This window comes from Poecilia reticulata, chromosome 2 (genome assembly GCF_904066995.2).
Source record: "Poecilia reticulata chromosome 2, P_reticulata-male-v2, whole genome shotgun sequence".
Taxonomy (NCBI): domain Eukaryota; kingdom Metazoa; phylum Chordata; class Actinopteri; order Cyprinodontiformes; family Poeciliidae; genus Poecilia; species Poecilia reticulata.
This window is the reverse complement of record NC_088831.1, coordinates 35,058,602-35,073,981: the sequence shown is the minus strand read 5'-3', so window position 1 is coordinate 35,073,981 and position 15,380 is coordinate 35,058,602. Positions and strand designations below refer to the sequence as shown.

General features: G+C 39.4%; 1 protein-coding gene across 6 annotated transcripts in view; it reads left to right on the top strand.

Moving 5' to 3' along the window:
• Positions 1 to 15,380, top strand: part of map2 (microtubule-associated protein 2) — an 84,425-nt gene that overhangs the window by 49,776 nt on the left and 19,269 nt on the right. For 3 of the 6 annotated variants that reach the window (XM_081604456.1, XM_081604453.1, XM_081604445.1), the window contains exons 5-10: positions 2,097 to 2,186; positions 3,755 to 3,829; positions 7,600 to 7,815; positions 10,094 to 10,414; positions 11,534 to 14,695; positions 14,804 to 15,046. In XM_081604456.1, the coding sequence (XP_081460582.1) occupies positions 2,097 to 2,186; positions 3,755 to 3,829; positions 7,600 to 7,815; positions 10,094 to 10,414; positions 11,534 to 14,695; positions 14,804 to 15,046 (4,107 nt within the window). The remainder of the gene's footprint in view (positions 1 to 2,096; positions 2,187 to 3,754; positions 3,830 to 7,599; positions 7,816 to 10,093; positions 10,415 to 11,533; positions 14,696 to 14,803; positions 15,047 to 15,380) is intronic. The other 3 variants (XM_081604459.1, XM_081604462.1, XM_081604464.1) reach the window with 3 other exon arrangements.

Genomic DNA, 15,380 nt, shown 5'->3' with positions numbered 1-15,380 from the left:
TTATTATCAAACCACTGGAGCTAAATCAACATAAATAACCTTCAAAATTTTTTTACAAGAGATGGCTGCTGGCCATACTTTGAGACTACTTATATCATTTTTCAGAGAATGGAAACTGAAAGGCAGTGGTCATAGTGTGCAAGTCTTCAGTTTGTTGTAGAGTGCAGAGCATTACTGTATTTTCCAGTCACACTTTTTTCATAGTTTGCCTGGTCCTGCAACCTATAGTCAGGCGTGACTTGTTTTTTAGGCCTATGGGTTGACAAATCTGGAGAATTTGTTAAAAAGCAGATAACTCACAATGTGTCACTGGGCCAAATCAACATGGAAAAGGTTCCCCTCACTTTTTACTGTTTCTAAGTAAATGTGTCTTATAGTCCAGTGCAGCTCATATATGTTTTTTTCTGTTTCTGTGTGTTTTAACAGTTACACTGATTCACCCCCACCACACCTCCTCTTTTTTTTATATAACATTTTAATCTTTGACTGACAAACCTCTACATCATTTGGTGTCCAATACAATGGTTTAGTTTAAACAATCGGAGGGAAAATTCTTCAAACAGAAGCAAACTACTGATCATAAACCGTAAATTCAAGTTTATAAAAATAGAAAAGGAAACAAATATCAAAGAAAGAAAAACAATTCACACAAATCTGCTTTTTCAGCCGTTTTTATTTTTATTTTTTACCCTTGTGTAAAATCAGAGTGGGCTTGACTTAAGAACAATTTGTCTATTATTAGAAGAAATTATTTTTCCCTGGAAACACTGAAAATGTATTATTTGTTGCTATTGATAATGAGAAACTGGCTGCTTTGAGTTGGTGAGTGGGCAACGTTATAAGCTCCCGGAAGAAGTGTGTGCGTGTGTAATAGTGGGAGTGTGTATGGCTGCCAGATTGTTTGGTGTGTGGGTGATGCTGAATAGAAAAAGACTCTGAAACAGCAGCATTTTAAAGCTATCACATCAAACACTCAGTCCTATAACCACTCCAAATCAAGGCTATGTGCATGATTTTTTTTTAAAAACATGCACAAAGACATTTATAAACATAAATCCAAAGGTGGTTCGACTTTGTTGTAAGCTGCCTCAGTTTATTTCCCACTTTCCTAAAGAAGGAGTTATGAAATGTTGCCCTTCTTTCTGGAACTACATTAGTCAAAAACAACTCTGATGTTCAAATTGCTTATATAATGAAAAAGTATAGCTACTCAACTGTGTCAACAAAAGCAATTAACAGAAGAAATCCATACAGGCACCAATATTTCTTTACAGAATTTCTGTAAAGAAATGCTTTGATGTCCAACTTGGCTTGTCATGCACATCTTCAGACAGACACCCTCATTTTAACAAATATATATTTGGTTGAATATGGGCTGAGAATCTAACTTTGTTGTTGGAATTTCTTTTGAAGAATATACTTCCTCTATAGATTATGCTTTTACTGCCGGTTGCTTAATACATGCATATTATCTGTGCACCAGCATCTACTGTTTACTCTGAGAACTGTGGTGAGTTTTGTGTGCCTAAAGGAAAGCCATCAATTTAAGCATATAACAAAAACCCAAGAGATTATGCTTCACTGACCTACCAGTAGTTTTTAATATTTAATATTTTTCCCAATCAGAGCAAATACTTATTTACTTTTATTAAAGGTGTAAAATAATTTATTTGATTCTATCTTTTGTTCCATGCTGGAAAACAAAACAGTAGTATTTCTTATAATTAAGATAAGCAAAATCAAAAATAAATTTGTTTTGGGACATTACAAATCTTATCTTGACTCCCTTTCTTTGAAGATGATGGTTTTACATTATGACACCAAGAGGACATTTCATACTAAAATGAGGTTATTTTTGCCTTTTTTTTCTTTTTTTACATTTCCCCTCTCTAAGATTTAATGTTATTAAATTAAATAACACCCTTACCATCTATGAAAGGATGCTTGTAAGTCATCCAGCTAAAAACTGCCAAGTACAATATTATGGTTTTAATATCTCAGCTTCATTTTTCATCTCTACCCATTCATTCCATGATATATATATTTAAAATTACATTTTAATTACATTGTGGGTTTGCGTGATTGTCTATTTTCAGAGCAAGTTTCGGCACGGATTGTGCAGGAAGTGACGGCAGAGGCAGTGGCGGTGCTAAAGGGAGAACAGGAGACTCAGCGGCTGCCGTCAGGTGAGATGCCGATCCCAATACTGGCATAAGTGCTACATGAAGTAGGAAGAGGAAAAAAAAAATCTTGTGTATTTGTCTCACAGAACTGGAGTCTCTGCTAGCTAGCGTTGAATAAGGGTTAGGACACACTGCCGGCAACTATCCAGGGATTCAAAGACCTACTGAGGCAGCTTTGAGTCAGCAGTTTTCACACCTGAAGTTCAAAGGTTCATCTACAATATGTTGTAGTAGAATCTTTGTCAGTGCTTTGCAGAGCGTTACATACGCCTCAGTTTTTCTCATTACAGCTACAAACTTTTAATAAATTTACTGGGATTTGATGTAATAGACTGAAAAAGAGTAGTGAAGTATAAAGAAAGTGATACGCAGTTTACAAGCTGTTTGTAAATTCGATCTTGAAAGCTGTAGCATACTTTTGTCATTGGAAACCTGGAGTCAGTGCCTTGTAAAACCACTTGCAAGCTTTTATTCCTGTGTTGTTGTTTTTTTTCTGAGAATGTTTTTTCTGTTTTGCAAGATAATGGCTACTCAGTTGGATTTAATCCGGGGCTGGACTTTGGTCCATTTCTGATTTATGATTATGCTTTGATCTCAACTTCTTTTGAATCTCTGTTCATAAACATTGATGGGTATTTTTTCAGGATTGCCCTGAGTTTAACTCCATCTATCTTTTCTCAACTCCCTGTTAAGAAAAAGCACCCCGAGGTGTTGCTCTGGTTGATATGCAATGCATTTTTTTTTTTAATCACACACAGCATTTTACATGCATTCCAAAAGGTTCATTTTGGTTTCATCTGACCAGAGCACTTTTCACATGACTGCTCTGTCCCCTACATGGCTCAATTTTTTTATGGATTTCTTTTCATAGTGCCTTTCTACTTCCCACTCTTCCATGAGGAACAGATTTGTAGAGTTCAGATCTAATAGCTCTCCTGTTAACAAGTTATCCCCTCTGAGCTGCAGAATCTCTGCAGCTCCTCCAGAGTCACAATACATTCCTGACTGCCTCTCTGAGTAATATGTTGGTGGATGGGTATATGTGATGTTTTGAGATGAGTAAACTGCCAGTTCAAACTTTGGGATATTGTTTTAGAAACCTAAACCAGGTTTACATGTTTCCATCGATTTATCCTTGACCTGTTGGCCGTGTTTTTGGTTCACAATGCTGCTTGTTTACTAATAATCTCATAAAAATGTTTAAGGCTTTCGTACCAATTCTTTTAATGTTTTCCTTCCCTTTATATCATTTTAAACCCAAATATAATTCATTGAAATGTGGGTATGCATTTTGTCAAAATTATACAAAGGTTCTGGATCTGTATATGCTTTTGCAAGGCATTGTTCATGCCACCTTAGAATCTTATATTATTAGGAGAATATGCATGTACAGAGTAAACAATCATCCATTTTAAGCACCTAACTTGGAAAGGAAGATAGACTTCAAAAATCTGCTTTTTTCTTGCCATGGGTTTTTATGTCCTGCATGAGCTTATTCTTTCAATCTATCATCTTCATTGGATTTATGTTGCTGTATGCTTGACTCATCTTCTCAAAATGCCTCTCTACAGTTGAAGATACCACCAACTTGCCTCCCTCTCCACCCCCTTCACCTGCAGCTGAACACTTTGGTCCCTTGGAGCAAGGTAGGCCAAGAATAAAGAGTGCATACTTCTATTAAACTAGAGTGCGGTCTCCTTCTTTCCGTTGACTGTACCTGTTGGGGTTGTGTATATGCACTACCCCCTCACACAAGGGTTTCTCCCAGTCTCCAGTGGGACAAACAACACTATGATGCGTGTTGAGTAAGCCAAAACCGAGCTGTGAAAAGCAACATCATGTTCTTCTTTCTCCTGTCATACATTTCCTGTAATATCTCACCACCTCTCCACCATCCTATGCCTGGAACATAGTCATCCTGAAAACCTTCATTTTTGCCATCGTCCATCCAGAGTGAAAGAGACTTCCACCTGCATGTAGACTGTGTTGGTACAGGTATAGTCCTCTTATATGATCCTCTTCATCCAAAACCCATTTTTTAAGCTGTACATGTCAGTCTTCCCACACACTAAAATCAACCATATTAGGTAACCCTTCAACTTCCTGTTAGTTGTTCCTTTGATTAATTTATGTTTTGCATGTCTTTGGCCATTGGGTTTTCTGCTCATTGTCTTTTGTCTGTCTTATTTTTTGTGTGTGTGGCTGTAGTTTATAAGTCAGAAATTAGCTCTCTAGTCAACAAAATATCCAATATAAACCTAAATATCTAAAGGAATAACTGAACCGTTGGAATTAAAAAATGTCAAACAAAATTAAATCAGTGCAATTAAATTGTATAGTTATAAAGTTGTAGTTACCTTCTGCTGTTGGAACATAAGGAAAACTGTTGTCAAAAAAGTAACTACTATTAAATGAAGTGCTATTATTAGCTGTTTTCTTTCCACTTTGACACATAGACCAGTGAGAGTATGCTTAATTTTTGTGACAGTAAAAAGTGCTCCTAAAACTTGAAAATTGCAGATAAATGATTCAAAAACAAAAAATTACATAGGTGGATCTCAATAAATTAGAATTTAATGAGATGGTAAAATAAAAAAGTGAAATTTTATTCTGTTTTTCAGAAAATAATATTAAATAAGAGCTGAGAAAAAAGTATTTTTAACACAGAACACCTTTTAAGAGGTCTGTCTGGTTATTGCACAGTATATGCATTCCATACTTTGTAGGAGCTCCTCTTAAATTACTGCTTCAGTGCGTCATGGCATGGATGTGATCATTTTCTGGCGCATCTAATGTGTTCAGGTAGCTTTATCAGAAGCTCGTAAAATATACTGTGGGAATGACTCTAGACCAGTGGTTCTTAACCTGGGTTTGATCGAACCCCAGGGGTTCGGCGGAGTCTTTGCCGCGGAGATAAAGACACACTTGTGTAAAGTCGTGATGACGCCCCGCCAATCAAAGCTGCGGAGGAGCCCAGGTTGAAGGAGTTCCACTCTCAGCATGAATTTGAACTTGTGTCTTTAATTACTTCAGCAAAAATCACAGTTTTTACCAAATTCTATAGTCTAAATCTGCTCCTTAGTCGCATCTTTTCAGGGTTGCTACTGCCTCTAGTGGCGTGGGGGTGGTAACACAGCAAATAATTACTTTACTTAATCAGAATACCGCAAAGTATTCTGTGTGTCGGCAGGGGAATGGGGGATAGGAATGAGAAGGGTTCGGTGAATGCGCATATGAAACTGGGGAGTTCGGTACCTCAAAAAAAGTTAAGAACGACTGCTCTAGACTAAAGGAAACACAGAGGACCAGAAGCTGACATGGCTCTCAATAATAATCACTGACAATGGAAACCTCATTAGATTTCAAAGAAAGTCTGATTCAGCCCCCCTCCACTCTTGCTCTACAATCTGAGACATGGATATTCTGAATGAGTTAAAATGCTTCTCCCCTTGTCTTGTTCAGAATCTGATTACGTAAGAACTATGATGGTTCATACAACTGTGTGTGATTGCTCTTGAAGGGCTGACTCCAGCTGCTGCCCACATTGTGAATCACCTACAGTACAAACTCTTGAATAGCCTTTCCTGCACAAGTCTTGCAAGGTTGCAGATTTTGTCCCTGTTGCACGCATGCTTTTTTCTAGAACACAGTTTCCATTCACCCAACTTTCTAACGGACACGACACTCTTTAAATAACCAGCTTCTTTAGCGAGGATATTTTGTGGCTGTGGAAGGTGTCAGTGATTTTTGGCTGGACAACTGTCAAGTCAGCCGTCTTCCCCATAGTCGAGGAAACAATAAGAAAATATTTCTGTTTACAAAATCTGTTTATTGGTACAATATTATATCATCCAATTATCTGAGAAACTAAATTTTAATGTATCCATGATTATCAAAACAGATTATGTTGTTTTCATTTTTAAATGAAAATACTGAAAATAAATTTACATTTTGCTGACACCCTAATTTATTTAGATGCACCTGTTGCTGACTGTTTTTGACTGGTCTGAAAAATATCAAGGTTTAGATATTTGAAAATGTTTTGTGTTCATTTTACAGTTCAGACTAAAGGCCTTTTTTCTGGTTATATGTCCTTCACTGAATAATAAAATCTCTCTTGCTGATAATGTTAACTGTCTTTTATTTGTGTTCTATAATAGTAGAAAGGAGCAGATGTCTCCATCAAATGTTGCCTTCTTTGATAGTCTTAGCTAGATAAAGGCTGGCCCCCAAAGCTTTGATTCATTTGAGTTGCTTGTCCACTTGTTGCTGTGTGTGTTATGTGTCTGTTCTCCTCTACCAAGCTTTTTCTCACATTCTTTTCTTCTACTAAATATTTTGTATTTTGTTTCTTCTTCTAAACATCTTTCTTTTTTGTTTTGTTCTGAAGCTTTTTTGTCTGCAAAAAAATGCCCATCTTAAAACAAGAACAGGCTAGACCCTCTATTAAAAATAATCTAAATGTCCACAGTTTGCCCAAGTTAAACTTAGCGTTAAATTTAGCACGACCTATTACTCAGCCTTATGAATTTCTTTATTTCCTATTACAGATATAAAGAAATTAAAGACTAATTTAATGATTAGGTTTTGCTACAAAATCATATAAGGTGAAGAACTTATTTTCCATTTGAACAACCTCTGTTTGGCACAATCCTTACTCTTCTTCTACAACTTTTGACAATGTGCTTTGGATCAATATGACATTAAGAGACCCATTGACAACACATTTTCAGTTTCCAGGTATTTGGGTTATGTCCACCTGGTATTTGGCTTTCAAAGTCTTCATGATGCTTTAAATATGAACAAAATTGCCTGGATTTTAGAAGAGATAGAGGCCACGAGTACCACATATACCTATCAGTAGACTTCACAAGATATTTTGAATATTCATTTTTCATTTAATGCCAGATCCAGTTGATGTGTTGCTGTAAACTCTGTCTGTGTTTCAGCTTACTACAGCACACATTCAAGCTAAAGTCCCGCATCTATAGTTGGAATAGTAAGATAGAAAAGACTTTTATGGCATCTCCGCCAAATAAGCATTACATAACATTATTATTGTGAATTGGTAACACCCTATGCCACTCGGCTGCCAATATGTGGCGCCTGCTTTTTGTCTTCTCATGAGATTTTTTCCCAACTAAATAACCGCAATAAAAATAGGAGGACTTCTATAAACGTTTTGGTGCTTGCCTGTGCTGCAAATGGTGCAGCAAAGTGTTTATAGTTAGCAAAACTGTCTGGACTTTGAAATGCAACTATTAAGTCATTTAATAAAATCCATTTAAGATGGTCATTCTTTGTGTGTTTTCTTCATTTTCTTCTTTTATCAATTCCTCCTTCTCACTGTCTCTCTTTCAGTCTGTGTGTCCAAATTTCCCTGCAGTTCTTCTCCTTGTGTCTGTCTTGTTCGTAGATGTAGGGGATGAGGAGGAGGCGGGCCCTCTCCGCCGCTTCCAAAATTCTCGGGAGAGGTGCAAGTTCCTCGCCCCCTCCATCTCAGTTTCCGTGCCTGAGGACGACCCCTACCACTCCGACGAGGAGTACTATGAGCACCCATTGTTCAGCCCAGAGTGGACGCACTCGGGCGCTCGCCCCACAGGGCACGCCGTGGCCTTTAGACAGATTGAAGGTGAACCACGCATGGTTCCTCTTTGCCATTCTCCCCTCATCTCCTCCCTCCTTTGTTGTTTTCCTTCTGTGATACTACCTTCTTCCTTCATTCCTACCCTCTTTTTGTCCTTCCGTCTCTCCGTCCTTCAGTTCGTCTCTTCGTCTGTCTTGGTGTGATGTTTGTGTGTCCTTTGTGATGTGCATCCACTCAAAATCTGACATTTTTATTTGCCAGTCATACTTTTTCTTGCCATTCATTTTAACCGAAACAGTTGCTAGCTGTGGTTGCCCCGCTGTTAACTCTAGTACATAACAGTGATGTGTATAAAGTCTGACAATGTGTTTTTGTGAGCCACTCAGTGAGCATTTTCATCAGTAACATTGTTGCCCACAAAGCTGACTCTCAGGACATGACTTAAGCTCCATTGCTCCCATAACTGTCTGAGAAACTGTGCATATCCTCTATGCACACACCCCTCCCCTCCTTGCCAAACATTTTCCAGTCTTGTGCTGTAGTCCATTCCTTGAGATTACCCCAGTTTCTTTCACTGTGGTGTACTGTGCATACATACATATCACAAAGACTTAACACTTACAGTGTGGCAACAAGGACGACTTTCAGCTCCATCATGCTCACATGCACTTCAGACGTAGTTCAAAATCTGAGACTGTTATTGCATCTGGCTCAGAATTTGAATCTTTCCCCACAACAACTTCAAGATGAGTGACATTATAAAATCTAAATTAAATGTAGCCTAAATGACACTTTTAAGTGTTAGCAGTATATAGAATTTATTAGAATCAGTCATTTACCCATTCATATATACACACACTCAACCTACCTGTGTGTGAATGAATGAATGAGTGAATGATTGATTGTATTGTAAAGCTCTTTGGAGTTTGTTTTTTTAACTTACTTACTACCTTACTTAAAAAGGAAATATTGCAAGGTTTTAGTAGTTTAGAAGTCAATTTTTTTGATCATGTTGGTTTACAGTGCCATAAATAAACATAAGCACACCACATAAACTGCTGAAAATTATCGCCTGTTGTATTGCTAGTTAAATAATGAACCTCGAAATAATCCTTTCATGTCTAGACTGAAATCCTCATTGGATATTGAGTTATTAAAACTGATGAGAGGTGAAAGGAGGACTACATGGGCCTTCACAATGGAAAAGTAGCTCAAAGATAGCTTCTGATTCACTTATGTGGCTCTATAGGTGTGACAAGTGGTGGAAAGCAAAGAAATGTGAGATAAAATGGTCTCATCTCAAACTGTTTTTCACAAGTTTTGTTGGTAATTAGTGGATTACCATCACTAACTGTACAAGCAGCTATGCCAACTGTATTTTTTCTACGTTTCAAATATGAACAGAATTTTCAAGTTTTAATTTCAGTAAATAAAAATAGGTGTACAAAGGTGTTTTGAAAAAGGTTCATTTTTTCTACCCACAAAGATTCAGTCATAGATCCTGGAGCTGACCAAAGTAAAAGTAAAGAAGCATTATTATTTTCTAGTTATTTATTAATGGTGCAATTCCAAACATTTAAATCATCACAGGGCAAATATCTTTTTATAAACGTTATCACTCCCCTTTATATGTTCATCTCAAATGGAGAGGGAATCCTTTTCACCTACAACAGTGGTCAAGGCCCACCAAAATGAATCGATGACAATATTAAAGTGACACAATCCACTTTAAAGATGAATTATTAAATAAGTATTCATTCGTGCCAAAATGTTTATTGTACGGGGAAGATCCATTAATAAAAATGAACCTGACTCTAATTTGCTGTGCAGGTTGACCAATTAGATGGCAATTTATCTAAAGGGAAGCAGGGACAGTTTTCACTTATTTCACGATGGACTGCAAATCATTAACAACAAAACTGTTAGATTTTTGAAGGAGTCGGTAGCTTGATTATTTTACAATATCTCGCAAAAATGTACATATTGAAATATGTAATTTACTATGTTTATTACATGTAAAAATATCTGGGCTTATTTATGAATTGGATTGTGGCCTTTTTAGTTTCCCTCAGAGAGTGGCTTTTTTTATGTAAATACAAGTCACAAAGTATGTGATAAAATAGTTAATTATTTTAAACACTCACTCAAGATCCCTCTAAATTAAAACTCCATGTTCTCACTGTTTTTGTGTGAAAAAGCTAACTGTTTGGGCACCTTCTTACAGAGCTGAAAGTATCCCCTCATAAGTTATGTTCTTACATAACCCAAGTCTGTGTTGCCTGTAGTCTTATTGTGTCCCCCCTTTCACCTTGTTTTTGAGAAGAAGAGACCATGGAGGCTCTTACAGCTGAATACGAGGAAGAGGAGGAAGAGGTGGAAGAGGAGGAGGAGGAGGAGGAGGAGAGTGCAGAGGCGGCAATGTCCGAAGCAGCTCTTGATGAGCAGCAGTGGAGTGGGGAAGAGCCCGAGCCGGACAGCCCCAAAGCTGAACTCTTAGATCAGACAGAGGCCTTAGATGAGGCACAGGTTGTAGACCTGGGGCAGTCTGAGGCAGCTAGTGCTGCCACAGAAAGCTCTGTGGACAGAGAGGAGGAAGAGGAGGAGGAGGAGGAGGATGCAGAGGGTGAGGAAAGCCATGAGACAGGTGTGTCCTGCCCTCTGCTCTCCCTGTCTGCATGTTACTGCATTTGCCACTCTATTACAATGCAAGACGTGTCAGAAAGGAAGCAAATAACATAAGCATTATTATTCTACTGGAATGGCAAATAATCCTCTCTGCGCTTTGCTGCGGCTGCAAGGCAACACAGGCTTGTTGGTGAAAAGAGTCACATTGTTCAAATTAACCTGGTTTTCTTGTGTGGTGTCTTTGCTTGTGTTATTTTATTTAATTTTTTATTTACTTGATGTAGTTTTTGGGGCCGGCCATTTCGTGTTGGTATAATGATGTGAAGTGACGCTAAACATATCCGTGCTTTTTCTTTTTTATTTCCCCAGCTTATAAGCTTACTAGTCTCTCATTATGTTCAGACATAATGGCTTGGTGCTGGTATGCCAGTGCTGCACATTTAATGTTACCATGAATCGCAGTAGATAGAACATGCATTGCATTTTTAATCACCAGTCTCAGTACAGAGAGTTTATAAGGGAGCTGTGTTTGGAGTGTCTTGCTCAGTGTGATACAGGTGTTTGTTGAACCATATGTATATTTGCAATTTTATCATCATCAAAAAAGCAAAGATTATATTAATTTGCTTTTTTCCTCACCGTTAGTGAGTGACATATAGCATTTCTCTGTCATTCTTGGGATGTTTGTTTCTTAGATGAGAAAATTACATTACGTTACCAAAGTTCCATAAGATGCTCTAACAGATTTATGATTTATAACTTTTATCTTAAAGTGTAGCGATGATTTTCAACGAATGACAGAAATGCTGTATCCCTTATAGTTGGTTTTGATGCATGGGTACTCCTCCCATCTCTTATAACTGTTTTCCCATAAATCAGCATTACAGTTGCCTCACGCCGACTCCGTCACACTCCATCTCATGTCTTTCATCCATCTGTGACATGGTGGACCCTTAATCTTGCCGTACCTCTTCAGTGATGGCTGTATTTGTGCTGTAAGTTTCCAAAGGAGAGCTTTGCCTGGTTGTGTGCAAGCTTTCCCAGTGACCGGCTTTCAAACGATCCTTGTTCATAGCATGCTAAAGCAATATTTTTTTCATTTGTGATAGAAACAGTCAACTTACAGATATCTTTACAGCTTTGAAGATGGATGCAGACAAGCAGGACAGTGAGTCGATGAGCCCTGACAGCATTGGATCAGAAAAGCGCCCTGAGGAGTTTTTTGAGCCTCAGATGCAAGGTTTCTTTGCTGGTGAACGAGTTGTACCGGAGAGCCCGACCATGGATATGCCATCTTTTGTGCCTCCAGATGTTCAAATCCAAGCCAAAGAACCAGTCAGATCTCTCACACTTCAGCCCACGTATGGGGAGCCAATCACAGTGTCAGAAAAACAGCCATCGGTGGAGGTGGTGGAGTTCAGCAGCATCACTGCTCCTTCTGACTTCTCTTCGATGGGAGTTAAAGTTCAGGCAGGAGACACGACTAGAGAGGCCAGAGACAAATCAGGCATGTCGGCATACTTTGAAACCTCAACTATGGAGGCCGAGGAAGGTACAGAATGTAAGGGCGAGGGTTATTATGAACTGAGTCGATCTGGTGAAAAAACAAATACAGATGATTCCAAGTCCCAAGAAGTCAGCTACAGCACACTGGCAGAAGCTAAGGATAAACCTGGAATAAAAATGGCTCCACCTGGAGATACAGACATGTTTGCAATTCCTGATAGAAGTAATGAATGCAGGCTTTCACCCGGTAAACTCGCCTTAGAGCAGAGGAGTTATTCACTCAACATCACGATTGGAACAACAGATCAGAGTGGACAAGGCAGGCAAAGAAACTTCACCCCACTGGCCACAGACATCATGTCATATACAAGTGGAAGTCTTGACGAGTCGGCTGACTACCTTCCAGTTTCTACACCCTGCGTAGATAAGCCTCCGTCATTTCCTCCTCTGATTCTGGAGACTGCTGCTTCTGTCACATCGGATTCCTCTTCCCCTCCAAGAACCGCTGAACCACCATTAAAGGTCAGTCCAGAACCTGAATCTCCTGAATCACCCAAGCCAAATAAAGGCCCTTACAAAAATGGTTCAGTGATGACACAGGACTTGCCAGAGATGCTAGACCTTGCTGGTACCCGGTCCAGGCTGGCTTCAGAAAACACAGACCCTGAAATAATCCAGAAGAAGCCACTCAAAGATGATGTTCCTATCTTCACTGATGATCCTCTCGCTAGTATGACTTCAGGGGAGCTGAGTCCTGGTATAAGAAAAAGTGATAGTCAACTGGAAGAGATGGGGTATTGTGTGTTCAGTGAATATTCAGGGCCTATGCCATCCCCTGCAGATGTCCTCAGCCCTACAAACACCTGTGGACAAGTTTTTACCCCTTCTGTCTTGGAGGAGAAAGTGGCTGAACAGGCAAGAAAATTAGCAGTAAGAGATACATCCTTGGAAGACAAGACTTTGTCATTTGGAGGTGTCGATGTTTATGAGAGGGATGACAAAAGCCAAGGGGAAAGAAATGATTCACTTGAAGAAAGCAGAAAATACGATTCAAATGATCATCCAGCAAAATGTGTAAGTGAGACTCCTTTTGGTCAGCTTAGTGAGCTCTTTGTGACACCAACTGTCACCGTGACTCTAGAGGAAGGAGAGAGGTCAACGAGTGAGACCGAACGCCAAGCCAGTGGCGAAGGTTCAGTATCAGAAACCGAGATCGCCGACTATGAGAGGCAGATCCGCAAGCTGGAGATGGAGGACAGGCCTCTAAGTCTTGAGGAGGAGAGGGAACTCCAGGAGCTCCGGGAGAAAGTGAAGCTCGTGCACCAAGAGGCCTACGAAGAGGTGGATGCTGAGGATGTTTACCAGCTGACTGGCATGGCCAAGGACCGCATTGCCAGGCCTGTGAAAACATCACCTACTTCATCTGTGGAGAGCAACATTGATGATGACAAACTGCTTTCCCCAGTACTCTCACCCTCCAAACTTAAGCAAAGAGAATTATACGGTTCACCCAAAAGAGCAGCTTCGCCTGTGTCAGGAGTAAACAAAGATGAAAGGGATGAACAAGAGAGGAAAATGAAGGAAGACCAAGAAAGGGAAGCAGCTGAGCGAATAAAGAAAGACGAGGAAGAGAGAAGAATGAAGAAGGAAGCAGAATTCAAAGAAAGAGAGGAACAAGAGAGAAGGGAGAAAGAAGAGGTGGAAAGGATACTGAAGGAAGAGACAGAAAGGCATGAGAAAGAGTTGACAGAAAGACTGGAGAAAGAACATAAAGAAAGAGAGGAGAGGGAGATGAAAGAAATGGAGGAGAGAGTGAAGAAAGAGAGGGAGGAGAAAGAGAGGGTAGAAAGAGAAGAGAGGGAGAGAAAAGATAAAGAAGAATTGGAGATGAAGGAAAAAGAAGAGAGAGATAGGAAGGAGAAAGAAGAAAAGGAGAGGAGAGAAATAGAAGAGAGAGAGAGGAAGGAGAAAGAAGAGAGGGAGAGGAAAGAAATGGAAGAGAGGGAGAGGAAAGAAATAGAAGAGAGGGAGAGGAAGAAGAAAGAAGAAAAGGAGAGGGAGGAATTGGAAGAGAGGGAGAGGATGGAGAGGGAAGAAAAAGTGAAAGAACAAATGGAACGAGAGAAAAGAGAAATGAATGAAAGAATGGAAAAAGAGAGAGCAGAGCAGGAACTGAAAGAGAAGATGGAAAAGGAAAAGATGGAGAGGGAAGTAAGAGAGAAGGAGGAGATGGAAAAGATGGAGATGGAACTCAACAAGGAGAAAGAACAAGAGAAACTGGCTGAAATGGACAAAATAGTTTCAGACCAGCCAGTAGAAGCCAAAGAAATGCAGCAGACAGAAAATGTCTCCATAAATCTTGCTGAAGGAAATCTGCCTAAAAAGGAGAATGCAGAAGTAGAGGTGACAAAAGAGATACTAGAGACTCACGCTGCAATTGAATCTGTGGTGATGGTTGAAGACGATTTCATCACAGTGGTGCAAACCATCGATGAAGCCGAAGAACCTGGTCACAGTGTTCGTTTCTCTGCTCCACCTGAGGCTGAAGCCCTTTGTGTTGGTGCACGGAAAGAAGAAGAAGAAGAGGCAGAAGATGATGAATCTATAGAGCTGGCTGAGGAAGCAGATTTGGAGGCAGCCAGCCTTGAGGAGGTAGGGGAAGTTCCTGAAACCCCTGCATCCCCAGCACAGGAAGCTCAGACCAGAGAAACAGAGGGACGGTCAGAAAGCTACGACAGAGATGAAACTACAGTTGATGACTCCATCCTTGACAGCTCCTGGGTAGACACACAAGGTAATATCATTTAAAATGTATATCATATTATAGTATGTAACCCAGTCCCTTTTCCTGCTGCTGTTTCTAACCAGGTGATGTTTTTTTTTTCCGTGTCTTGTCTACTAGATGATGATAGGAGTATGGCAACGGAGCAAATTGAACTTTTACCCAAGGTGCCCAGTCCAGTTAAGAAACCGGCTGTCGTACAGAGTAGTCTGACAAAACAAAGAAGTATGGAAAAACAAGAAAAATCTGTCAAACCCAAAACTAAAGGAGGGCGAGCTAAAGGACGCATCTGCACGCCTGAACGCAAACCTGTCCGCAAAGAGCCCATCTACATACCCAGAGAAGAGATCAAGAAGAAAAAAGGTACTTTTTTAACATTCGTTATTTTTTCAGTAATCATACAAATTATTTTCTAATCCTACTGAAGAATGAATAATACAATTTGAATAAATAATCTCCAAATTACCCTTATTCCTAAAATTAATATCACTACACATTTTTTTTCGACTGGTTATTTCATGTGAACAGTAAAAAATAAAAAATAAAGTTTTTACTAGAGATGTGCCGATCAGGTTTTTTCCTGCCGATACCGATCACCCATGAGGGCCGATCACCGATACCGATCACCGATACCGATCACATAATTATTATTATTATTTTTTATCATAAACACTACCGGTTACATTATGTGGAAAAA